General features: G+C 37.5%; 1 protein-coding gene across 4 annotated transcripts in view; it reads right to left on the bottom strand.

The window, feature by feature from the left end:
- Positions 1–2,938: 2,938 nt before the first annotated feature.
- Positions 2,939–26,876, bottom strand: part of SLC7A2 (solute carrier family 7 member 2) — a 47,041-nt gene continuing 23,103 nt past the window's right edge. The window contains exons 1-12 of one of the 4 annotated variants that reach the window (XM_057420379.1): positions 24,535–24,688; positions 18,868–19,258; positions 17,441–17,596; positions 14,067–14,232; positions 13,204–13,340; positions 12,462–12,681; positions 9,607–9,746; positions 6,213–6,315; positions 5,384–5,589; positions 4,909–5,075; positions 3,901–4,009; positions 2,939–3,344 (exon numbers count right to left, since the gene is read on the bottom strand). In XM_057420379.1, coding sequence (XP_057276362.1) covers positions 3,157–3,344; positions 3,901–4,009; positions 4,909–5,075; positions 5,384–5,589; positions 6,213–6,315; positions 9,607–9,746; positions 12,462–12,681; positions 13,204–13,340; positions 14,067–14,232; positions 17,441–17,596; positions 18,868–19,243 — 1,968 coding nt within the window. In that variant the 5' untranslated portion in view covers positions 19,244–19,258; positions 24,535–24,688 and the 3' untranslated portion in view covers positions 2,939–3,156. Of the gene's footprint in view, positions 3,345–3,900; positions 4,010–4,908; positions 5,076–5,383; positions 5,590–6,212; positions 6,316–9,067; positions 9,205–9,606; positions 9,747–12,461; positions 12,682–13,203; positions 13,341–14,066; positions 14,233–17,440; positions 17,597–18,867; positions 19,259–22,562; positions 22,662–24,534; positions 24,689–26,876 lie in introns of those variants that run through there. The other 3 variants (XM_057420382.1, XM_057420381.1, XM_057420380.1) reach the window with 3 other exon arrangements.

The following is a 26,876-nucleotide window of genomic DNA, read 5'->3' as shown; positions in this document are numbered from 1 at the left end:
GATTAAAACCAACAGAACATACATTCATTTAATTAGTTTTCTGATTACTTATTTATAAAACCTTTGTTTTGACATCTCTAAGAATTACTACATTGGGTTCCTTTCAAGAGCCTGGAAAGTCTTACATTTCTACTATTTCAAACAAAAACATACAGTTCTTTTGTCATTTTTGGCATAAAAATAGGCCCCAGTTGAGAACTAAAATTAAAACTAAAACAGCAGATCCAACTGACATAGACAGCTCTTTCAGTTACTGAACAGAGGTATTGAAAGTTATCAATAGCTCTACAAACTGCCCTGAGACTTCCTGTACTTTCCTATCAACCGAATATTTACTTAGCATATCATCTATTTGTATTAGTCAAATGTGAGATTTGAGTCTTCCTTTAATGGCATTTGTAAAGCGATAATCGGTTGTGATCAATTCTGGATGGATTAGGATATATTAGAAAGCAGTATCCCACTGCCACCTACCCTATAGTTTTTCCTCATCCACTGAGCCCCTTCCGTTTCTGAGGACCACCGATAACAACGGGCCTTAGGACAACAGCAGCTGCAGTTAGAGACGCTGGAAACTCAGTTACAATGCCTCTTAAAATTTTCCTATTGCTACTCCTAATGCCGTGTAGCCAGTAGAGGTCACTGGTGCAACAGCACACATCTATCCACTGGCTCCTGCCAGCACTGCACGACCCTGCTCTCCCAGTACAAGCTGAGAAAGAAGGCATCGGGCTGAAAACCTCAGACCTGCTCCAAGGTGAGATACCAGCCCCGGTATCCCACCTGGTTTTCTGTCTGCAGGGGTTTCTATCAAGAAGTCTTCTGCCATTCAGCGTTTAGGCACACTACTGTTTTACAATAACAGAAGTTGTTCTAATACTAAAAAGTGTTAATCTACTGCTGTGAAAAAGAACAGGAGGAAGACAGAAACTGCTTAACTATTTCCTTTTTTTTTTTTTCTTTGTGAAATTCCAGCTATTATAAAAAAGTACTTTTCACTGTCAGCCAAAATAGCTCTCATGGCATCTAACGTTTTAATTGCTAACAGTAGAGATTAACACCAATGATGAGTACTGGCAACAGATGGCAACTCTCCATGAGAAAGTCCAAGACAGGTCATACTTCAGGAAGTAATTTTTATAAATACATTCTTGCAAAATAACATCATATTGTGGAATTCTTCACTTGACTTGAGACTACTACCAGCTGAGAAAGTGTTAAAATGTCTGTGTGCCTTTGATAGGTAACATGACTTATGTTGAAAGAACAGTTTCATTTTCCCCAGCTTTAAAATTATTTTTCACACAGCTGCAATAATTTGGTTCTTTACATAAATTAGCATTTGGATAGTCTCACAGCCCGGAAAGCCAACCATATCCTGGGCTGCATCAAAAGGAGCATAACCAGCAGCTCGAAGGAGGTGATCCTGCCCCTCTACTCTGCTCTCATGAGACCTCACTTGGAGTATTGTGTGCAGTTCTGGTGTCCTCAACATAAAAAGGACATGGAACTGTTGGAACAAGTCCAGAGAAGGGCCATGAGGATGATCAGGGGACTGGAGCACCTCCCATATGAAGATAGTCTGAGAAAGTTGGGGCTGTTCAGCCTGGAGAAGAGAAGGCTGCGTGGAGACCTCATAGCAGCCTTCCAGTATCTGAAGGGGGCCTATAGGGATGCTGGGGAGGGACTCTTCATTAGGGACCGTAATGACAGAACAAGGGGTAATGGGTTAAAACTTACACAGGGGAAGTTTAGATGGGATATAAGGAAGAAGTTTTTTACTGTAAAGGTGGTGAGACACTGGAATGGGTTGCCCAGGGAAGTTGTGAATGCTCCATCCCTGGCACTATTCAAGGCCAGGTTGGACAGAGCCTTGGGTGATATGGTTTAGTGTAGGGTGTCCCTGCCCATGGCAGGGGGGTTGGAACTAGATCATCTTAAGGTCCTTTCCAACCCTAACTATTCTATGATTCGATGATTCTACCCACATGAATGGATCTGTGGATGTAGGCTTGGCTCACAAAAAATTGCTGTGCTAACATGTGCTTAAGGCTTCATGAAGTGCTGAAATACTGTTTTGACAAGGATTTTTTCCAGAGCCTGGTCCTCTGTTTCCTTAACCTCCCCTTCCATCTGAAAGGAAGGCTGGGATTTTGTGCATTAACTTGTCCTGAGGAGAAGCAATGTGTAACAACTAATCTGAGAAATATCAGCTCTGGCACATGATAAAGGAGAACAGAATATACAGGAATAAATGAGTAGTAAATAAGAAAACTTGATGACTGCTGTATGTCAGTACCAAATCATATAGTCAGGGATAAAATCCTGACCCTTCAGAAATCAAAAGCACAATACTTGCTAAATCATACGCCAATGTCACTGTCAATACTGTGAACAACACATTATTTCCCAGATTCTTTTGCAGAAAAAAACCCAACCCATAGCTCCTCTTGGGAGTATTATTTTATACACACAGCATATCTGAAAGGAAAGGAATTCATGTGAGTAGAAATCTGGAATATTATTTAGAGGGACTCAAAGCCTTTGAAGTACCTTTATCATTTGAGTTCTCTACGACTACTGATTAGTAAAGATAAGCAATTACTTTTTTTTTGCATATATATAGGATCTTCTAATTTTTGCAAACTATAAGATCTGTACAATTACCATTCATTTTGCAGATACTTTCCAGCCTTGTCTGGAATTTGTCTCCCATGTGAATTACTTCTGTAGAAAGAAGAGAGCTATCAGATTGCAACCAAAACACGTAACAGAGATAAGGAGAAGGCACTAAAGACACTTCTGTTCACAATGCAGCATCAAATATTCAGAACTTCTTGAAGGCAGCTCTAAAATTCTTTGTATTTTATGATTGCCCATGATTTTGGATGACAGTTCAAACAATACGTCCAAAATTTTGCTTGCCAAAGGGTATTTCTTTTGTTTTGTTTTGGTTTCTTTTTTGTAGTTTAAATATTAATCTCCATGCTGTCAGATTTGAAACGTTGAAGATGGATTAGCAGCTTGTCCAAAATATCAGACAGGCCTTGTAGTAAACACTTTCAAGAGGCACAACATTGGCAGAAAGCTTTTGAAATTTCAGTCCACAAGTAAAATGTCAACTAAAGGTTTAAAAGACTTGCATGCTGGCATAGATTAACATTCACTTGTCCTTTCATGTGCAAGAAACTGATCACTTTCATTTGCATTTTCAGGTTCATCCACTTCTTCCACAGGGTTCTTTTCTTGCAACCCACTATTTTCTGAACAAGATTCATCATCTCCATTGCTACGATGACCTTCAAGACTGTGTCTGATACCATAGGCAAAGTAAATGAGGAAGCCTTCCAAAAGGAAAACAGGCAAAAAGGGCATTAAAAAATGGTTAGTTATTACGTTCTCTGGCTGAATATATTTTCCAAAGCAAGTTTCTTCAGGTATCGGAATCAGAGCTCATGCTTCAGGTCTTTCCTGTTTCTATGGAAATTCCACTGCATCATCTTTGTGTAATTAAATGCTCTAGTAGGTCATGGAAACTACTGTCTCTAATTTATATCTAGATTGAATTAATACAATTTTCCACATCTTAAAGAAGAATGACTGGTATAACTGTTTGTAACAGGCTTCTGCACCATTTTAACTCTATTAAGGGAAAAAATGTGGCTTATTGAATTAGTCCTGTAACTTAGATTCTTTCTATTACCTCAAAACTGTACTTACTTTTTTGACTGCATATAAATACTACTTCTGAAGCACATTCTATTTTTTATGAGAAATATCAGCTGACTTTTATTAAAATAGAATTATTTTCAAGTATTTAAATGAATAGAAACAAATGTTCTAAAATGGGATCAGTGAGTTTTAATATGAAAAGTGACTGAAATGAACAGAAGTACCTACCAAGTGCCATCCAGAAGCTAAACCTGATCCAAGTGTCTCCACTTAATTGTACCATCAAGTAAATATTTACCAGGATACTTAATGATGGCAAAAATGGCACTAGTGGAACCTAAAAGGAAATATTTAGTACATATGTATTAAAGATAATTTCTTGCATGTCACACTTCAGTTACACAACACACACTAGAGGTGACACATCTAATCACTAAAAAAGAATTGAGGTGGATCTTCTATTGGAATATAGTAAAATTTTCTTCTTCACTAGGTTTAACGACCAGTTTCTACATATCTTAAACTCTTGAAATACATTATATTTAACATCTATTCTCTAAGACTGTGTAGAAAAACTTTCCAGTTTGTGCTGAACATATACTAATGAATTCCTGTTTCTACAACTGAAAAATATTATATATATTTTAATATATCCCTTCCTTCTGAAATGCCTCCCAGCTCCACTGGAGTTCTAGACCTTGACCACTGTACATTATTATTTCTAATCTTAGAATGTAAATGAAAGCTGAAAATAGAAGGATTATACTCTGGAGGGTATGAACTATACTGTGGTCTATGGTATTGCCCACAGCACAGACCAGTGATTGTACACTGATCAGTTTCTGAATCATTTTCCAGTTTCTAAATGCTTGAGGTCTAAAATTGCTTGGATCTCAACAATGCATACTTTTGAGGATGTACCTAAAGGAATATCTAGATGATCAGTGCTGTCAGGCCTCCTTGTTACAATAGCAGCTGTTCATATCAACATCAGCGGTACAGCCATTTTCTGCAGCCATGCTCCTATGCATGTTATACATTCTATCTGCAGCAATAAAACCCTTTCTCCAGTCCTGAGAAGGTCTGGACTGGGCTACACAGGCTGATGATTCAACCATGACCATCCACTACTCTTACCTTCACCAAAAAACCTGAAATAGTGGCAGTGCCCCTCTCCCACTTGTTAGAATACATCCAAACTTCTCATTAGAATGACATAGAGAATATGTTATTCACCATAAAGGCCACTTTGTGCTGGTTCTGAGGCTGCCTTTGGATGAGAAGAATGGTAACTATGAAGGATGTCATGAATACAGCAAGAAGGCCAATACTCCAGAGCTCCAAGTTAGCAATGGAATGACTCATGTATGTAGTGAGGACACTCAAACCACAAACCAAGCAAGCTGTGTGAAGACAAAATGATGAAAATAGGAAAAAGGTCACTTAATCTCTGTATTGATGAGGAAGGTAGCTTTAAGAAGAATGATAGCAGGTCTTCAGTATGAAATGTTATTGTGAAAATGCTTAATTAAAGGAAAACATACCACACTACAGATTAGAGCCATCAAGAAGTATAAAAGCATTCTGCAGAATGACACATTAATTATGACTGAAAGAAGGCATGTTATCACTGGATTTTTAATTTTGCCTTTAGTAAAATTCCATTATTTATGTTAATGTATTACATGAGTTTGGACAGCTGAATACTTACCTAACAGACCCACTAAAAAGCTAACTGTAGTTGCAGTTTGCTCAGTAGGTAAACTGGATGGATTAATCAGCGCCTGAAGACTGAAGTGTTTCTCTTGTATCATATTTATTTGTGATTCGCTTACTGCAGATTCCCTTTCAGATGCAGCCAAAGCTGCTTTTTCTGGGGAATATATTGGTTGCTCATAACTTAAACTGGGTTGGTACCTATGCATAAAACAAAGAACATAGTAGAAAGAAATAAAGCTTACTTTGGGATTTGAAGCAATATGAGTCTAAGAGTGTATTTAAATACTAAGTTATTGGGAGTAGAGGTTTAGAATTTCCCAATTTAGAACTGCACTGCAGCAGCATATATTGTTAGTCACTATCATATATAAACAAACTACGGCAACTCAATTTTTGCTGGGGCTTGGGTATTTTTGGTACATTTTTTAAAGCTACATAAATGCACCAAGGAGTCAGATATATGATCAGTCTCGTACAAAAATAGGTGACAGAGTCTGGTGGTCAATGGTAGGGAAGGGGAGGGGGCACCTTTCTGACTTGCGTCATGTACTGTAGAGGCCTGATAACTGGCATAAACTGAAATTTTACATCTGCCTTGTTAAAATTTAAGTATATTTTTAAAAATACATTTTAAATAATTCACTATGGAATAACACAGTCTTTTTTAAAGTGTAAATTATTGCAACAATGAATTTGAACTGAATTAAAGGTGCTTCTGAGCTATCTAGCAAAAAACACACTCTGTAAATGTCACTTCTGTGTATATACTGACCAACACAAAATAAAACACAGTAGAATACAAAAGGATGGTTTTGACTCACCTAAGAATAAGGACACAGGTTGCCACAAGTGAATAAGCAAGAAGTGTACCAATAGACATCATGTCCACTAAAGCCTTTAGGTCAAACAGAAATGCCATTATAGCTAAAAAAAGGAGAGAAAGGAAAATGCTAAATTTATATGAGGCTGACATAGAATCATAGAATGGCTTAGGCTGGAAAATACCTTTCAGATCATTGAGTCCAACCATAAGTGCTAAGATTTAACATTAAGACATATTGAGAGATAAGATTTTAAAATCTGGCCACTGTGTAACTTTACATTGTTTTACTGACAGCAGTATGAGTGAAATCATTGTACTCCTTAAAAACTCAGTTTTGAAGTCATCGCCAACATTCCCGAAGCTAATTTCCTACAGCTGGGAATCTTATTCATACAGATAAGCACTGATGAGCCCTAAAGTCATGCTGCATAATCAGGTACTTTGTATTGGACTTACTTGAACATAAGTATTTGCATACATGGCTTCTTGAATTGTGGCCACATTAAAAATACATTTCCATAGAATAAGGTTCAGATCCTGCAACAGAATCTCACCAAAGCTGAGAAGATGGATCCCACTGCAAAACTACGGAAAAGTGATCTGACCCAGTAAGTGACCAGTGTGTAAAATTTCTGCTGAGGTGAGAGCGAGCTCTATGTAAAGAGGACTTTTAGGAGTTATCGCAAAAAAAAAATAGTTTTATAGAGGTTTTTTAATTAATTTTTTTAAATGTATCTTACCAAAAAAAAAAAGTTAAGTGGCCTTCAGGAAAAGCCATCAAGTTCTCAGAAGAATTAATATTAAGATCATTGAAATCAGAGGCAGAAACTTCCATGATACCAAGTGTAATTATAGCTGTCTTTGTGTTTATAAAAGTTAACACCAGTGTCTTTTGGATATTATGGAATGTCTTTTTTGTCAATGCTGTTTGCACACAGACACACATAGCTCATAGAGACACTGGCACAAGCCGTCAATAAATGAAAGGCTAACACCAACTGAACTGGAATACATGCGGTCAAAGAACCTCTTAAGATATTTGTATCCTTTAACATTATTGACATGCAGAAAGAATCTAAAAATACTTAATCTTTTGATTCCTCAGTAACCTCAACATCAAAAGAAACTATTGAACATAGTCTTTACACACTACATGCATATGTACACAGATTTTTCTATATTCAGAAATACTTTATATAATATTTATGTGCTTGTTAATAAATCTCTAGGCAAGAAACAATGGTAGATTAATTTATGGTGAAACTTTGGTCTGACAGAAGAACATTTTGTTATGTGCAGAGTTTTGCAATCATGATTGCCACCTGTGAAAAGGTAAGCCACAGTAATAACACGTGACAATTTGCCTCAGCTATAGTCTTTGCCTGATAACTGTAATTAAGGGGCCAAACACCTAATCTTAATGTTTCTTAAAACTATGAAACTACCCACGCTACAAATGAAAAGACAGATAATAAAAGCTGTTGCATATGTCAGTAACTATTCTGTCAAAACTGTTTATGACCGCAAGTTACTAAATATGCATCTTTTTAAAAACAGAAGAAGAAATTACTGCTTTTCCAGCAGTAAAGCTGTCTTCAGGCAAGTTGTTGGCACACCAAATTCCCCAAACCGTCTAAAAGCAGTGCAAGTGATGGCTGCTGCATAGCTATAGTCAGGGCTGTGTAACTACATCAGTCAGTTTACCAGCTGGGCAATACGGTTTTCTTTCTCCCCATCATTCTGTGATTTCAGACAAAGATGTTAATTTAATCTCACAGAACTGCACTTCCAAATTATTATAAGGGAGTAGCTCAATATTATGAATTCAAATAACAAAGTCAGAACAATAACATTAATCCTAAGCAATTTATTTGCACTCTGACCAAAAGGAACTGGTAATAATGCGTCATGTGGGCACTATCCAGACAATGCCTGTGCCTTCCCACATTATTGCCAAGTACACAGCATGAGCAGTGCCAGTCTTGTGGCATCTGAGGATGACCCTGACTATAATTATTTTATTTTCAGTTCTGAATTTCTTATTTTATATCAATTTTAGCCAGAGTTGCTAAATCTTATAAAGCATGTATTTCATATTTGAATTACATCTAGAGGTTCCAGTTTTCCTGTGTCATTAGACATCCCACTAAAATGGCAATGAAATTTGGACACAGTTACATGTACCTTTGCAAGAAGCGTGGACAAAACTGAAACACTTACATGTTAAGAATTTCTCTTTGTGAAACATTAGGTGTTGGCAACAGCTCCCAAAATGCTGTTTTGGTAAAGTAAGTGTGCATGTATGTGATACACATATAACCCCCAACACACACACATACCTCTCAACCACAATTTGGTAAACCTATACAAAACCAGAATCATTTTTTTTAGCAGAAAATGAAAAAAAAACTTTGCATTTTACAAAAAGTTCATCTGGCTGCAAACGTAGATTTTTTTTCTCATGTCTTATAATAAAAACCGTGATTTATTCCCCCCCCCCCCTTTATACATGTGATAAAGATAAAGGTGTACATCAGACAAGGAAACCCTGTGAGAACAGCACAAGCCTAAGGGACCCAGATTAAGTAACCAGTTTATTCACCATACAAGGGGCCACTATTAAAAAAAAATACATTAAAAAATCATTGTGAATTCTGTGACATTAAGGACATCACCACCACCATGATTGGTATCATTTGGAATTCCTACACCCTTTGATTACTCAGTAATTTTATTCCCATTGTACATGCAAGGGAAGTTAACAAGCAGCCCTTTTCAAAAATATCAAATACCATGCACGTGCATAGAGTGTTTAAATCTCAGTTTTAAGTAACATGGGCTTTGAGAGCTTACCAGAGATGACCCCTGCTGTCAAGGTGGCATAAACTGGTGCCTGCCTCTTACTCACTTTGGCAAGAAAACTAAAGAGTAAACCATCGCGTGCCATGGCAAACAGAATTCGGGGCAAAGGGAACATAGAGCCGAGAAGACTAGAACAGAAAAATGTATAGTTCAAATACAGGTTATTAAAAGCACAATGCTTTACTGGTAAACCCAACTACACAAAAAGCTTGGAAGAGTTAATGGGTTTAGGTATGGTTTTGGTTTAGGCTCTGTGTTGCTGCTCTTGTTTTTTTTTCAGTTGACTAATGTTCTTGGGTTTGGGTTGCTCTTTATTTTGAACCTAGGTTTTTAAAGCACTTGAGATTAACCAATAAATACAAAATGTGTGATAAAGAAAAGTTTTTCTGGTAGCCTACTTCACCTGGCAACAATCAGATTTGACCAATTCAGTCCAAAGCAAATGAAAGCTGCACAACAGTGGTTTATTTCCATAAATGCATTTGTTTAGCACTGCACCTTTCTTTACAAGGATCAACTCTTAGTCTCACCTGCTACTGCACCAGACGATAGAGTAGCAACTAGTGGGGTCTTCGTTTTGGAATTGATTTGAGCTAGACATTTGAAAAGCAACCCATCCTTCGCCATAGCATAGATTACACGTGGCAGTGGAAAAATGGATCCAAGAAGACTGAGTAAAAAGCAAACACATGCAACATGGCAAACACGGTACATGCAGAATTTAATCATGGACAAGATAAACAATGTTAATTAATGGCATGTATAGAAATAAAAATTCTGATTACAAGACAAAATCAGAAAGCCCTGTATCCCAAGATACTACAGATCAGACACAAACAGAAATGTCTTTTTCTCTGTAAAGTTGATTAGCCGCCCTCCCCTTTTTATTTTTATTAATTTAAGCAGTGGAATTGCTTCATCAGAGAGATTTGAGAGTAGCAAAATAAGTTGCCATCACTGTAGTTCTTGGGTATTAGTGGACCTGAATCATGTTCCAGGTCACACTAACTATGCAATTAAGCCTTAGTATTCCTGGAAAAAGTCTGTCAGTCAGCAGCAGCAAATCAATAAGCATTAGCAGCATCTCTTACACTCTACATTTCCATGTGAGGCTGCTAATTAACAGTAATTCAAAGTAAGCACCATGGGCACATTATTTCTTTTGATTAAAGAACCTCTAGCAAGCTTCATTAAAGATTTTTTTTTTTTTAAGAAGTAAAGCTAATTAATTTAGATTTGTTATTAGCAAGACACAGAAAGCTTTCAGACTGTGATAACTTGAAGCTCCTTTTAAACGTATTTCTTAAATTAGGTGGTTTCTTTCCCTCCAAATGAAATAGTTGCAATTAAGAAAATCAGAAACACTGAAAGGACAAAAGGCGAAATCATAGCCAGTATAACCTCTGTGGCAAACACACTAGTTTTTAACCAGGTGAATGGTTGCCTGTCTTACTGTAGGGAATCAACTGTATCACTTACAGAAGGCACAGCTTTTACAACCACAGGTGCTACGTACCTCCTATAATGCTCGTGATACACAAGCATTAAGATCAGACGCAAGAGACAAGGTTCATTGCACATGAACTGATTTTGGTGTATGAATGGCCCTTCCAAAAAAGAATGTTTCCTGCACCATAGTGACAGTTGGTTTTTCAAGTAATGATACTGTTAAAATCCCCTGCCAAATTTTTTATTTATCTCTCATACTCCCATAAATAACGGAAATATTAACAAACGTCTTTACCCTGAAGAAGCAAGTTCACAGCATAACAAAGTAAGAGGTAAATATATGGACCAAAAGCAACAATCCCAACTTTTTTTCTTAATTATACCACTAAATTGATGAATATGAAATACAATTTCATTTTCCTTGTTCTAATAAACTGACATCAGTCAACAGACTGAAAGATTAACCTCCCCATATGAGTAAATATAATTCTTCAGAATACACTGGAGAGACCAACAGTTCGGATTTCTGAAAAAGCATCTTACTATCTCAATTCATTTTGGGTTTCAGTATTAATTTCTTAATCTAGTGTCTGATTATACATCACTTTTACTACTTATCAATATAGAGGAAAAATTCAGTAAAACCCTCCAAACTGAAAGGGACAATGACAGCTAGACAGAAAGTAACTAATCCCAGACTGAACTGCGCAACTACAACATTCTCCAGTCAGTCCTACAATTCTTTTAATGTCATTCTATGATAGAAAAAGGCAATAGTTCCAGAATCATAAAATGGCTCAAGTTGGAAAAGACCTTAAGATCATCTAGTTCCAACCCCCCTGCCATGGGCAGGGACGCCTCACACTAGACCACGTTGCTCAAGGCTCTGTCCAACCTGGCCTTGAACACTGCTAGGGATGGAGCATGTACCACTTCTTTGGTCAACCTGTTCCAGTGCCTCACCACCTTATATCCTCTTACATCAAAATATTCTTTTCTTTTAAACTACTGTCCACAGCCAGTGTGCTCATCTTCTTCAAGCTAATGCTTACAGGGTTATCTTGGAGTACTGTTAGCATTAGCGCTTCATCAGGCATGTAATTTTCCTTTGTGGAAAGACAGCCAGTATTCTTACCACTGAAGCTCATGTAAATGACTCCTTACCTACATAACCTCAGGTAGTGGATTGGCATCGGCATTTTTCTATCCCTAAATTCAAGTATCAAGCAATTTTCTATTCCATGAAAGGGTTTATCCCACATTACATTATATGGGGTGTAATATAGATAAACACGTATCAATATATCTCCTGCCCTCCATCATCTTTTTAATCAAACTAACATATTAAGTTGTTACATCCATACTTTCACAAAGGGGAATAAATAATATTTTCACAGCTATAATCTACATCTCAGATACCCACACAGATACCACAGGAAGGGTTGATGTCAGAAGACAGACTGGCTACTGGAGGAAAACAGAAACAGGCAACGAAGATGAGGAGTGGAGCTAGTTAATCATCTCTTCAATTTTGCCTGCAAATACACAGAGCCCATAAAGCTGCTGAGTCATTAGGTGTATATAGCAAGAAAGAACAAAGTGGGTGAGGTTTATTTTATCAGTTGATAAAGATAACTTGCAGGTCATATGTCTGAAAAGACATGGTTTAATTAAAAAAAAACAAAAAACAAAACCAACTAACTTTTGGATAATAAGCCAAAGAGGTAGAGCTCAAAAACAGTACATCTCAAAAAAGGAGCTTAAATAAATGCACCTACTGTGATGAAGACCTGCAGAAGTCTAAAACATGCTTATAATACTTATTGGTAATAAGTATTGGACTGAGCCTTCAAAATGAATGCATGAACATGTATTTAAATATTCACATGCTATCCATCAGCTTTTCCAAATAAAATTAGTATTTGAATGTCTTTACCTTGTAGACAAAGCACAAAGCGATCCTGCTGCCACAACATATTTTGCAGGACCCCATCCAACATATTCAAAAGCAGCTGGCAAAGGATTCTCATCTAGTAGGTAGTATGGCATCATAAGTGTCAGTGCAGCTGAAACTCCAAAATAGGCCATGAAGCAGACAAGCAGGGACACTACAATTCCGAAGGGTATGGCTTTCTGAGGATTCTTGACCTCTTCTCCTGAAAAAAAGGAAAAAAAATGCCCCACCAAAGAGTCTTATTCATTTCCATCTTCAGCTTTAAAAGATAACACCAGAGACAAATCATCCATTAATCTAAAAACCATGGGAATCATATTTATAATAGACGTTTTAAAAACCTGTAGAAAACTACCTCAGTGACACAGAACAACTCAGTATTTTGTTGCCAGAAATAGCATTGATAGTAGAGGTAAAATAAAGGATATTTTATTTTAAAAATAAAATAAAATGCACTGTATATCTAGGGTATTCAAAGCCTATCATTTCTTGTTATTTACCTCCAGTTTGTAAGTTCAATGTACTCGTTCCCTATTAGCCATACACAAGCCAGCATTTAAGAGAAATACCTCATCTCAGAGAATTGTAAAAGTGAGAAGGTGAATAACAGATTTGTGCAGAAAACAAAAATGTATACTAAGCACTTCCCAGACTTAGAAAGTAACAATTAATTTATTTTGAACAGAAGTAAGTATACATATATAGACACACATAAATACTATACCAGTTGTTGCAATGCAGTCAAATCCTACAAAAGCATAAAAACAGGTTGCAGCACCAGCCAGTGTTCCTCTGAAACCATATGGCATAAAGCCACCGCTCCCATAAATACTTGTCACATTCTCATAGGATGAACAATTCCTATTAAAAACAAAAATACAGCAGAAACATAACTTACTTTTTTAACTATTGGTAGGTCAAACACATCCATTCCCCTCTCCCACCACTATGGAAATACATGTTAAAATGCTCTTGTCAAGAAAGAGTTCTACTTTACAAAATGTCACAAGAAGACATTTTGTTGTCAAGATTTGTAAGACAAAAATGACAGTAAATGGAAGAGTACCTGATTCAAGTAACTATCATCTTACTCACTTCACAGTTTGTGGAAAAATATATTAAAACACTAATGGTGTACACAATTCTTGTCATAATCACGTACTACAGTTATTACATGCTCTAAGGCCGAGAAGGCAGTAACCTCTCAAATAGCTATAGATACCAGTATTGAAGTAAGATGATTTTTAAAGGAAACTACAAACAAGAAAATAGAAAAAATATTTTTAAAGGAATAAAAAGTTTTATCATTCCCCAAGACCTATTAGTTGATATATTACCTGCAATATCACTATTCCTTGTTGCCCAAGGAAGCTGTGAATGCTCCATTCCTGGCAGTGTTCAAGGCCAGGTTGGACAGAGCCTTGGGTGACATGGTTTAGTGTGAGGTGTCCCTGCCCATGGCAGGGGGGGTTAGAACTAGATGATCTTAAGGTCCTTTCCAACCCTAATTATTCTATGATACTAAAGCAAGTATAATAGAAAATTCCTTGGCATATGAGCAAGTAAATTGATTTTAAAAAATATTACTTTGTTATTGCAGTAAGGTTTATGAGATATTCTTCACTTATTTTCCAGTTGTCAGCATCTCCTTTCACAAAACCAGAAATCATAACGAAGAGTAGGACCAAGATGTTAATAGCAGTGAAAATTTTATTCACCCATGCAGACTCTTTTACTCCAAAAGATAAAAGACCTATAAAATAAAAATATTTTATAGATGTGAATGGTCCCTTAGACTAATAAAATATCATTTTAAAGAAGATAGGCATGTAATTACCGTATTTAATACTAAGCATCATTAAATTCAATACTTTTAAAAAGCAGTAGCACAAATTACTACTCTGACAGCAGTGCAATAGGCAAGTGTATTGGAAACCACAAAACACAAAGCTTCTTTAATTGTATTAAATATTTGTCATGGTTTAACCTCAGTGGGCAACTAAGTACCACACAGCTGCTCACTCACCCCCTGTCCAGTGGGATGGGGAGGAAAATCAGGAAAAGGTAAAACCCATGGGTTGAGATAAGAACAGTTTAACTGAAGTAAAACACAGTAACAGGAAAAAGGAAGAGGAATAAAAACCAGTAAATAAAAGTGATGCACAATATTATTCCTCACCTGCTGATACCCAGCCCAACCCGAGCAGCAATTGGTCCCTTCTGTGTGACTCCCCCCAGTTTATATACTGGACTGGGCATGACATGGGTATGGAATATCCCTTTGGCTAGTTTGGGTCAGGTGTCCTGTCTCTGCTTCCTCCCAGCTTCCCATGCTCCTCCTCACTGGCAAATCATGAGAGACTTGAAAAGTCCTTTATCAGGGTAAGTGCTGCTTAGCAACAACTAAAACATCGGTGTGTTATCAGCGTTGTTCTCAGACTAAAGACAAAACACATAATTGCACCTACTACTAGGAAGAAAATTACTGCAGCTGAAATCAGAACAGTACTTAAAACTATCTTGAACAATTGTTACTTACAGCTTTTCTGAGATTCCCATTCATCTCTATTTTATGGAATGGAGCAAAAATAAGTACAAAAATTCTATTCTTAGTAAAAACAGATTGGTAGAATCTATTTCTTCCATACTCATTACATTAATAAAATAAGGAAAATTATTAAATTAATGATGTAATCTGTTCAAAGATTTTCAGGGCGTATGCATCACAGATTAAGTCCTCATAGTCATTAATAAAGCCTTTAAAAGAAATGCATGCCTCTTGTTTATAAACACATTCTAGAAAACAGTCTGATTCGAAATACATATGCCTTAGGTTGCAGAGTAGTGCATTTAAATAATCTGAAAGTTATTCCATGAGGATTCTACTGTGTCATTAGGCTTGTAACAACTGTTATTGTACTAACAGTGTAATGGAAGAGCAGGCAGTGAGCAGATAAGGAAAAAAATACAATGGAAAAACCTCCAGTTTCTTTGCAGTCTAAGTGTCTCCACTAGTATCCCGTACATGCTTTCCCTCATTATTTAGAGATTAAGTCTAAAACTTTTAAGCCTCTCAAGATAATGTCTAGAAAATTTCTGACTGCTAATGAGACATTTTCTATCTTATCATAACACAGACTTTATCATACGAGCTGTTTAAGTTTTCTTCACCAATGGCATTACTATTGGAAATAGACGTATGCTTTCTTTAGCTCAGTTTTTCCCAAGAAGGTATTGTCTCAATCAGTCTAACGCAGTAGGAAACATAGCATGCACATTTTTGAAGTCCTTTCTCTAGGAAAAAAAAATCCCCAAACCAGATTTCTTGTGTTTAGCACATAACATTTTCTGTAAATCATCATCGGCTGCTGCTATGACTCAGCTTTGCACAGCTCAGAATCCAAGCACTGTATCATGATCAGCCTTGAGCCATATCCCACTGCCCCTCCTCTCAGCAGCAGTGAATTCCATCAGTCCCTCCATTGGTGCTTGGGCTGCTTAGCACAGAAACCTGCAGAGCTAATTTGTCATACAAGTGAAAAGGAAGTGAAGAAGGAATGATGGTGGGGATAAAAAGACAGGACACAAATGAAAACTCAGGAACAATGGTAAACCTCAGAAGAACATCTCCTCTTCCATCAGGAATCTCTACCTCTTATGGTAGGAAGAAGCGATGGAGAGAACACAGAAGGTGCCTGCATCTATACTAGTGTTTTACATTTTGGTTTGTTTCAGTGCTCTGCTTTTCAAAATGTTAAGTTTTTCCTTTTTCCTTTGGAAGAAGTGAAACTGAAAGGTCAGTTCCAGCTACACACCGAATTCATTCCCATCATTCCTGAAGATGTAAGGGTCTGAACTCCGTTTGTGGCAGCTCTGAGCCACAAACATGGCAGGATGCTGGACTAAACCTTGTCTAGTAAACTCCCTGATCTTCCTAAGTGTGGAAACTCATCTTTTTATGTACAGAGACCTAATAACAGCTTCAGATGCACTGCTTGTCATTAGAAGTTGAGCAGAAATGTTTTTCTGAGTACCAAGTCCAAAAAAGCTGCTCAGAATAACAGAAGGTTATACCCATATAACTGAGCTTCAATTTACAGAGAAGATAAGCTCCAGCTTTTGTTTGATCTAAAGAGACTGAACATGACAAATATTTGAGATAAAGATAAGACCTCTACCAAGTACTGAAATGCTTCTAGTATTGGCTGACTAAAAAACTATACACTTTAGAACACACTACTTCTGTCACTCATATGGTAGTAAGAACGTTTCCTTATGGAAAGCAATTGTTAAATGCAAACATGCAGAAGATATTTGAGCTTTCTGATGCCTCAAAAAGCATATAGTTATATACTTGATGTTAATTTTTGTGATTTAAACACATAATACAAGAGTAAAGATAAAAAAGAAACAGAACTGAGTGAACTAGACCTAAAATATTTTGTCAGGTTTCAAAGTGGTCTGTTGGGCCATACTAGTACCTTGGGGTGCCCTTTAGCCCAAATAAGTTCTAGGCTAAACAACTCTTTTGAAGACTTAGAAAGGAGAAAGTTATTTTTATACTTAATAAGTTATCAATTTAGGGGAAAAAAAAACAAAAAAACTTACAAGTATACATTACATGCACAATCTGTTATTTAAGGAGAGCACATAACGTCATCGAACTACAGAGCTTAACCTCAACATCCCTCTGAAAGCTTTTACCAGTGATAAAGCCGTAAAGCCCACACAGAACTGTGTAATACTGACAAGTGATTATTTCATGTCCCAACTTCAACAAGAGGGTGCACACAGAATTTGATTATCTACATTTAATTCCCAGAGTCATTGGGTCCATAAACAAATGTGCATCTGAACTTCTTAAACATTATTAAGGTATTTCTGGTAAAACACAAACTACAACTTAGCATTTTTGTCTGTAAGACATCACAACCACCATAAATGAAGCCATATTGTCTTACCTGATAAAAGTAATACAAGGAATACAGCAAAGAAGTCAGGATACTCTGCTAGCCCAGAGTAATTCATTTTGAAGTAGGTTCTGAAGATATGACTAATCTGCTTTCCAAGAAGTTCATCAAAGGTGCTACTCCAGGCTCTTGCTACACTTGATGTACCTTCACAAAATACATGCATGTTTAGGATTTTGCATACAGTGGCATACAGTTACTTCTACTGAAAAAGAAAGAAAACTAAGCATGTTGCTACTTGCATTTAAAAAAGCAGAGCTTGTGTTAAAACGATAATTTTATTTTGCTGAGTTTTAACATTTTAGAATTTTTCTACATAGTTAAATTGGAACATATTATCCTATAACTAAAATATATAAATTTGCACCTTATTTATTCCCAAAATATTGCAGAAATTACTTCTGTATCATTTATGTCTGATGTCATTCTGGAAGACACTTATTTCTCAATTTACAACATGGCGTATGTTAAACAATATAAAGTAATGTAAGAAAGCAGTTTAAGAAAGAACTTTAAGAAAGAAAGAAAGTTTGTCCCCCCTGGAAATAAAGCAAAAAAGTCACTACCAAGATGCATATTGCTAGTTAGCATTTAAGATTTATACTCTCCTATGGTAAAGAGTGCATGTGGCCACAGCTAAATAGAGCCTTATTTTTACAACTCCACTATCATGATCTGCACTTTAACACAATACTCAGGCATACTGATTATGGAGTGATCTGGGCAACAGTCCTATAGTTAGATATACATATACAGCTAGGTGTGCTTATACGCAATGTAATGGATGCTTGGAACACGTACATCTGGAAGAAAATGTTTTTAAATCAAAAAATGTCATCTCTGCTAAAGCACTGAAATATCAAATGTTATCTGAATACCTGCCATATAAGCATTGATTTTATTCAGATTTGGTCTACTGTATTTTACAAGATTACCTGATAGGACACTATTTAATTAGCATGAGGCTATAGTAACAAGTTAGTACTTAAACATCATGGCGTTCTTGAAGTGAGATACTATAGTGATGGGATCACTGTAAACATCCTTACTGTGTATATTCAGGGGAAAAAAAAAAGCTTATTGGTTTTACTGAAATCATTGTTGCTGAACAAAGACAGCAATGAAATCCTGTTTATTCTTGTGCATCACCACTGAACAGACATGATTTTTATAAAAGGTATGGAGTTCATTCTGCTGAAGATTCATTGTTTACAAAAGCATCTTGCAAAAAGCCTGTCTGCAATGATGATGCACAGGAGGACATAGCCTAATCAAATTACTTTGGTCATTTCATCTCAGCAGGAGTTAAAAGCAAGAATAGCTAAGTATGAAGACAGAAAAGAAAGACAGACCCAAAACTGCATCTTACATCTGCCATCTCAGAAGCCCTTCAGACCTGTGTTTGTTCTTAAGCTTACCTATAACATAGGATAAAATGAGATTCCAACCAGTGATAAAAGCCCACAGTTCCCCGACAGTTACGTAAGTATATAAATATGCAGAGCCAGTCTTGGGAACACGAGCACCAAACTCAGCATAGCAGAGACCTGCCATCACAGATGCTAGTGCAGCAACAAGAAAAGAAACAACGATGCTAGGTCCAGATTCAGATTTGGCTACTTCTCCAGTAAGGACATAAACACCAGCACCAAGGGTACTTCCTACTCCCAGGGCTAAAAGGTCCATTGTTGATAAACATCGGCACAACTTGGAGTCCTCGAGACTTTCACCACTGACATTCTTCTTCCGCAAAAGACACCGAACAAAGGACAAAGCTGGTCCACAGGGCAACATGGTGAATGTAGAGCTCTGAAATAAAACAAAATCATTACAGTACATAAAAAGGTAAACACCAGTGAAAAACAATGAAAAAATATATTTGCATAAAGAGCGTTAATCACACATACTAATTTATATATTTATACTCTTCTGTGACATTAAATAAGCTGGCATATGCTTTTCTCCCGGGAAACAAATTTGGGATTCAGTATTTCTAATTTTATATTTAACACTTATTCCCCTAGGGAAAGATATCCATTATCTTTAGGTTCACTACACTGCTTTTAAAAGAAGTAATTGTTTTTATTTATTTGCTAATGGTAACTTCTTAACCATTTCTAAAACAGAACCGGAATACACTTCTATGATCTCATGTCATAAGGACTTTTAAGATAAGGATCAACACCAACATAAATAAGGATTTTTAAGACCTAAAACTCCAACGCTAAGGCTATAAGCAGCAAAAGCTTTAAAACACAGCATTCTGAGAGAGCCAATTCAATCTCCTTTTACCTTAAAATACATGGCTTTTGCCTCTAGAATTTGCATCAGTAAAAAGTGCTTAAAAGCAGATTAAAATAGTGTTTCTACTCCCTCCCACACCAATGAAGTTTCCCAGAACTAATTATCTTTACAAGAAATCTTGTGCAACTCTCATCTAACAAAACCTGCTCATAGCATGCCAACTGCAGTTCCTCAGTATTCTGAGTGCACATCACAGTGTGGGGTGTGATCGGCTCTTGTACACAAGGTCAGGTTTTGTGACCAGCTAGGTCCTGGAGGCCAGTAGGTGAGCAGCACCTCTCTGGCCTGTGATACAGGTGCCTGCTAGGAACAGCTTGCTTCCCAACTCAAAAAAAATGGTAGCTGAGGGTCCAAAGCATTTGCCTGGGAGGCAGGACACTGACATCCCATAGACTATAAAATCTCAAACAGGTAACATTAATGTACAAGTTTTTCTTTATATATTTGTTTGGATTGTTTTTTTAATGACTTAAGAGTTTGGTAAGAATTAAGAGATACCACCTGCCATCTCCCCAAACTGATGTTTGTTTTTGCAGCTCATATCATAAATATCTATACTCATGATTTGTTAAGGGGAACCCTCCAGGGGACTGAGAATCTTTTTCATTTAGGCAGAATATTCTGGTGTTAGATTCCTCCCCCATCCTTATCAGTCTCCTAGATCAGTAAAGGGCATTTTTACTCACTATAGTTCAATCCACTAACAGCAATGGCTTTGCATTAAGATGGATAGCTCACTTAACTGTGTTTGATCTAGGAGAGAGTCAGAAGCAAGAGAACTGCCACCCGAATACTAGATAGCTTGAAAAAAAAATCCTCTTGGGTATGAAAAAGAAAGGGAGAGATATCTCTGTGAGGGACCATTTCCTCCCTATTCCTGTAATAGGTCCCAGGACAGCGTTTGGAGGCAAGAGGGAGGTTTCCAAAGTACTGCTCCAATTAGACTCCTTTCAGCCCATCAACCTCCCAGGGATAAGTATCTGCCCATGGTATGTAGACTTCATCTGCTAAGGAGAGTTCACACACCAGCTTCAGAATTAAGATGATGTGCATGTGGTAAACAGAAGAGATCCACAGCCTCTTCTGAGGGGACTCAGTACTTAACTGCTCAGGCAAAATCCCTTGCTGTAGCTCCTGAAATCTTCAGTAAGTGCAGCCTTTCCTTGGGCCTGAGGCTGAGGTGCTCCACTCCCTCAAAGCCAGGTTCATCTACCATAGGGTGTACAGCTTGACAAGTATTGCCAAGGCCACTATGTTTTTCTCCATAATGACACTTCTGAAGCTGTAGCAGTCACTTAGGATGTTATATTGATATACTCATGAGGCTGTAGCCTATAGCAACAGGTAGCAACACTCTTGTGGACTCTATGCCCTTACAATTTCAATCTTGCAGAAACATGGCGGGTTTTTGCTACTGCTGAATGCCAAGTTCACCGTTATATATCTCAAATGTGGCCCCCTTTCCAATTTGTCTGAGACATCCCAAGATGCTGGTACTGTTCACTTCATAGAATCATAGAATAGTTCAGGTCGGAAAGGACCTTGAGATCATCTAGTTCCAACCACCTTGCCCTGGGCATGGATGCCTCACACTAGACCATGTCACTGAAGGGTCTTGATAAGAAGGTGCAGCAGTGGGAACTGATGAGCTTATGAGGATATTTGGTCCCCACACAAGACCAAATGACATAGGTAACCAGTGACAAAGTGTCTTCAGATATCACTGACAAGCGTAACCTTTTTCTGAGATGACCCTTGTAAGATAGACCCTTTATTGCATTACCCATTATTGCAAGAGAGCAGCCTGGGGTCTGGCTCAGTGCTGACATGTGCTGACTCACAGGTACAGGTTATCATAACACTGTGGTTGAGCACTTTCCATGCTCAAACACTAACTTACTGAAGCAAACAAGGTAACAGCTGGGTGTGACTTTTGGTGGCAGCATTGCCCTAGATAAGTTTACACAGACTGCAACCACACAGTTTAAAAAGGGTCTTATTCCTGCCTTGGCATGGTTGGCCAGATCTCATGGTTTCCTTGTTTGTTGAACTTTAAGACAGAGAGGAGTATGAAGCAGGGTAAGTGAACACAGAAAAAAAGTGGTCTCTCCTACTTTGTCTCAGTTGTTTTCCTAATTACACCTTTTTACTTCCTCCTTTTGCTGCTGCAGTCTAAGCCTGCTTCATCCTAGCAGACTGTTGTGGCCTCTGCTTCCACTTCACCTCTGCTGCCCTGAACTCCACCAGCACAGCCTGGACCCTTGGTGAACATCCTGCACAGCAGATGAGCACTGGCTCTTTTCTGAGCCTTCCAGGAAAGGCACACTAGACAGCTTGGGAAATGGGGTTTTGGTAATATACTGGGTAACCAATCAAGGAGAAAATAAGCTCTCATAATCCTCTGCTCCTGACAGAGCTCACAGTGTTTCTGAGGCATCTCTGAGACACCCATCCTACATTTCTTGGAGCAGACTTGGATACCTGCCTGCATTTGAACAACAGTGTTAGGCATGGAACCTAAAAGCACAATTGGTCAGGGTGGCCTGAGTTGTTCATGCGGTTTAAGCAGAGCCAAGATTGAATCCTCAGCTTATACAGAGTTCAAGCATAGGAAACTGGTGATAAGAAACCAAAAAGTAAAATGCCCTTGCACTCACTAGCAGTGTGAGTTATTTCTAATTAAGCTGAATAGCAGACCCAACTGGTTGCTTCTCCCATGCATTCAAACCTGTGTTAGGCTCCCCTTCAGTGAAGTCTACTTTACAGAGACATTGCTCACAAACACCTGTGAAGTCCATTTGTGACTGACCTTCGCACGTTCCTTTTGCTGGGTACAACTGAGTGGGCAGCTCTCTAGCTCTGCATGTGCTGGGTCACTGCACTTCTGAAGCCTCTTCTGGACTAAGTTTTTCTTTAGCTAGAGATTGTTCTATAACATTGAATATGTCCAACAGTCCTCTGAAAAAGTTCAGGCCCAGTTCAACTGCCCTAGACTTGACCAGTGTTCAGCCTCCTCCTTCCTTGAACCCATTCCTAGAAAGAATTGCAATGTCATCCACATTGTGGTTTGCACTTTTATCCCTTCAACTGCATGCAACAAAGAGGCAGGACAGACACGAAAGGAACTGATCTATCTAACATGGGGGGAGGGAATTCCAAAAGCTTCCTCATGTCTAATGGACATTCAGAATATTTGTCAGAGTACCTTAGTAAGCACAGATACTTCTCCAATCCCCTTTGTTCTTTATTCTCTTGTTTTTTTTCTACAGTAGCTGCTGACAGACCCTTCTTTATTTCAGTCTTTCCTGGCCAGTTGTGAACCACATAATTTACTGGTTGACCACCACTCATTTGAAAGCTAATCCAAGAAGATGAGTCCAGCCTTATAATTCATACCAACTCTTCCATTCAGCTGAATGATCAGGAACATTTAATGGTCATCTATTGTTAGCTATCTTCTAACAGAAAAAGTTTGATGTCAAAAAAACTTTCTAAATACAAACACAACCCAAAGGACAAAGTCTCCCTCTGCAAAGTTTATAGTCATCTTTAAAACTCCTTTGACTGTTTCACAGTCAGGTAAAATCTACCATTTTTGCAAAGTCTTTTCTATGTAAAAATAACCTAGCAGCCCCTACCCAAAACAAAATGCAAACAATATGTGGATATTGGAGCAAAAAGTAACTTATGTATTACCATACTCTTCCATTAAAAGAACATTTCAATATAGTTACATGTAATAAGTGTTTTAAGTTAGTACATATCAAACCCAAGCTACAGGTGGGAAAACCCAAAGTTTTACTGCAGTTGCCATTCAATTTTTCCTACAAAATTTTCCATTAAAAGCTCTAATAAAAAAAAAGATAAAAATCTCAAATGGAAAGTAACTGTTATAAAGCAATACAAAACCTCTAAAAGTTTAAATACTGTTATTGAGATGTGTTTAAAGATTCCTATAGCAAAAGTAATTTCAAGATAGTTTACTTATATTTTGTTGAGCTAATACTATATACTATAATATACTATCAATTTTAGGTGCAGTAGTTTAACATTTAAACAGCATACCAATGAGGGAAACCATACTTCAGTAAGTAACATTAAAAATGGGAAAATATAAATATATGCATGTTACATATAGATTATACAGCCTCATTTTCCTGAAAAATTTAAAGTTTACATTTTGTTTTCCATATGTAGAATTTATGAGAATTCTTTTTTCCTCTGAAGTACATTTAGCCTTATTCAAAATTGCACTATTGCATTGATTACATCTAGTGCAACAATATATGAAAGTAAAAGAATCCATATAGAGATGAAGCAAAACTAGGTCTAGTCCATGATTTGTGTGTGTATACACATGCACAAACAATACATGGTTTTATGGCAATTGCCCTAAAGTTGATGTTGTGCCCAAGACTTTCACAAAACTCCTAATGCCTTGGAACATTTGAAGTAGTGTATTTGAATAATACTTAAAGCCCTAAAGCTGGAAACAGCACCTATAACAGAAGTCTAATAAACAGGAGAAGAAAGTTTTGTCATTCAAAGCAGAATCACCTTCCCATCAGACTAGTAAGAAAAACAGAAATTGTATCTTCTACATATTAACACTGTAATTTGCACTTTGTCAGAGACACAAAAATGCTGTAATGTAAGCTAAATACAATACTGCATACCACAGATCTTGCTACTCAAAAAGCACATGTTAAAGGCAAAGTTTCCTATGATAAACTATGTTGCTTTCAGATTACTTCATTCAAGCAGTGAATTTCATTACAAACCTGATCAGAGCAACTTCTGCTGGGCAAACTTCTGCTCTTCTTACCCAATCCTGAATTTTCACCGTCTTAAAAGGAAGAGTAATGACTGAAAGTGATTTTATTAAAATATTTGCTTTAAAAGCCGGCTGTAGGTGGTGCGAGAGCTGTTGGTGCTTGAGGGGTGGAGGCTCTGCAGCCAGGGTGATTGGAAGGTTTGCAAACTGGGCAGCTATTTGCCCAGCTAAAGCAGGCAGGGAGGGAGGGAGATAGTCTTGCTGCTGTTCAGATCAATTATATCCACAGTCTTCACAATAAAAAGTCCAAAAGGAATGCCACTTTCTACATCTAAACACACTTATCTGCTTGCACATGAAATTCATACTGTAGTGAGGGTACCCACCACATCTTCCCCCAGGGACTCCTTTTACATATCCTGAGGGAAAAGCAAAAATGTGGATGTCAAACTTGGTCTCCCACTTCAAAAGCAAAGTCTTCCTACTGCCTATGTAGGAAATAAACTGGCTTTGAAGCATATCAAAGGATACTTTGCAGTGCTTTGAGACCTGAATGTAATAGCATAGCATGAAAATTGCTTTTGCTAAGTTTTAGAATAATATATGTAGTATTGCTATGGTTAGAAACAACACAGAAGATAGTATATTTACAGAAACTGGTCAGAGCCTATTCTGTTGAACTGGGGTAGATGCACCATATATTTTCTTCTCCTTTATATGGCTTGAAATGTAAAAATGCTGAAGCCTGAAATTAGAACAGTCCAAATATTCCTGTGACACAACCAATAAATAACCCTCTGTCTTAAAAATTAGCTTCCAGAATAAACCAGACTCCAATGGATAATATGCAGCTGTATTTTTATTACTTCCAGTGACAGACAACCTCACCCTAAACATGTAGCAGCATTTCCAGTCAACATTATTCACAGCATATTGTTTCCCTTTAAACACTTGTGCTTCAGTGTCTCTTTCTTGAGAGAACACTGGAAATAACAGCCTTGCAAAGAAAAGCCCTATGCCTCTAATCATTAAAATGTCTTTCCTAAGAAAATAAGGAGAATAACACATCTAGTGTGGCAGTCCCCTGCAATTTGCTCTCAGCCTTTAGTTTTTCCTGAGTGTAAAGTCTACCAGTGCTCCAGGGGCACAGAAGACTACTCTTCTTTCATGAAAAGTCCTGCTTCCTGTGGCCATATGCAAGGGCAAACTACACAACCTTTCTTCAGCGATTCCAGATTCAAAGAGAGATGGCTCCAAGAAGAGCATTCTCCATGTGGGTGGGTTATAATTCACCACCTCTAGTCCGAATGTCATTTCTTACATTATCCAAGGCTATTCTTTCCTTAAAGTGCAAAAAGGTGTGAAGAGGAAAGGTCATGTTTGTTGACTCTCTGGTAACAATACTCATTCTTCCCCTCCTCTCAGCAGCAGTGAATTCCATCAGTCCCTCCATTGGTGCTTGGGCTGCTTAGCACAGAAACCTGCAGAGCTAATTTGCCACACAAGTGAAAAGGAAGTGAAGAAGGAATGATGGTGGGGATAAAAAGACAGGACACAAATGAAAACTCAGGAGCAATGGTAAACCTCAGAAGAACATCTCCTCTTCCATCAGGAATCTCTACCTCTTATGGTAGGAAGAAGCGATGGAGAGAACACAGAAGGTGCCTGCATCTATACTAGTGTTTTACATTTTGGTTTGTTTCAGTGCTCTGCTTTTCAAAATGTTAGTTTTTCCTTTTTCCTTTGGAAGAAGTGAAACTGAAAGGTCAGTTCCAGCTACACACCGAATTCATTCCCATCATTCCTGAAGATGTAAGGGTCTGAACTCCGTTTGCAGCAGCTCTGAGCCACAAACATGGCAGGATGCTGGACTAAACCTTGTCTAGTAAACTCCCTGATCTTCCTAAGTGTGGAAACTCATCTTTTTATGTACAGAGACCTAATAACAGCTTCAGATGCACTGCTTGTCATTAGAAGTTGTTTTTCTAAGTACCAAGTCCAAAAAAGCTGCTCAGAATAACAGAAGGTTATACCCATATAACTGAGCTTCAATTTACAGAGAAGATAAGCTCCAGCTTTTATTTGATCTAAAGAGGCTGAACATGACATTTGAGATAAAGATAAGACCTCTACCAAGTACTGAAATGGTTCTAGTGTTGGCTGACTAAAAAAAGTATACACTTTAGAATACATTTACTACTTCTTTCACTCCTATGGCAGTAAGAATGTTTCCTTATGGAAAGCAATTGTTAAATGCAAACATGGAGCATCATTCTCAACCATGATAATAATGTAGGCATATTTTATCCCAAACCACAACTCTCTAGCAAGTCCATGTATGACTTGAGA

The sequence above is a fragment of the Pezoporus wallicus genome, unplaced genomic scaffold (genome assembly GCF_028554395.1).
Source record: "Pezoporus wallicus isolate ANWC-B61680 ecotype Strahan unplaced genomic scaffold, APGP_CSIRO_Pwel_v1 contig_5552, whole genome shotgun sequence".
In the NCBI taxonomy this organism is placed as follows: Eukaryota; Metazoa; Chordata; class Aves; order Psittaciformes; family Psittacidae; genus Pezoporus; species Pezoporus wallicus.
The sequence above is the reverse complement of the archived record's forward strand: the minus strand, read 5'-3'. Positions and strand labels throughout refer to the sequence as shown.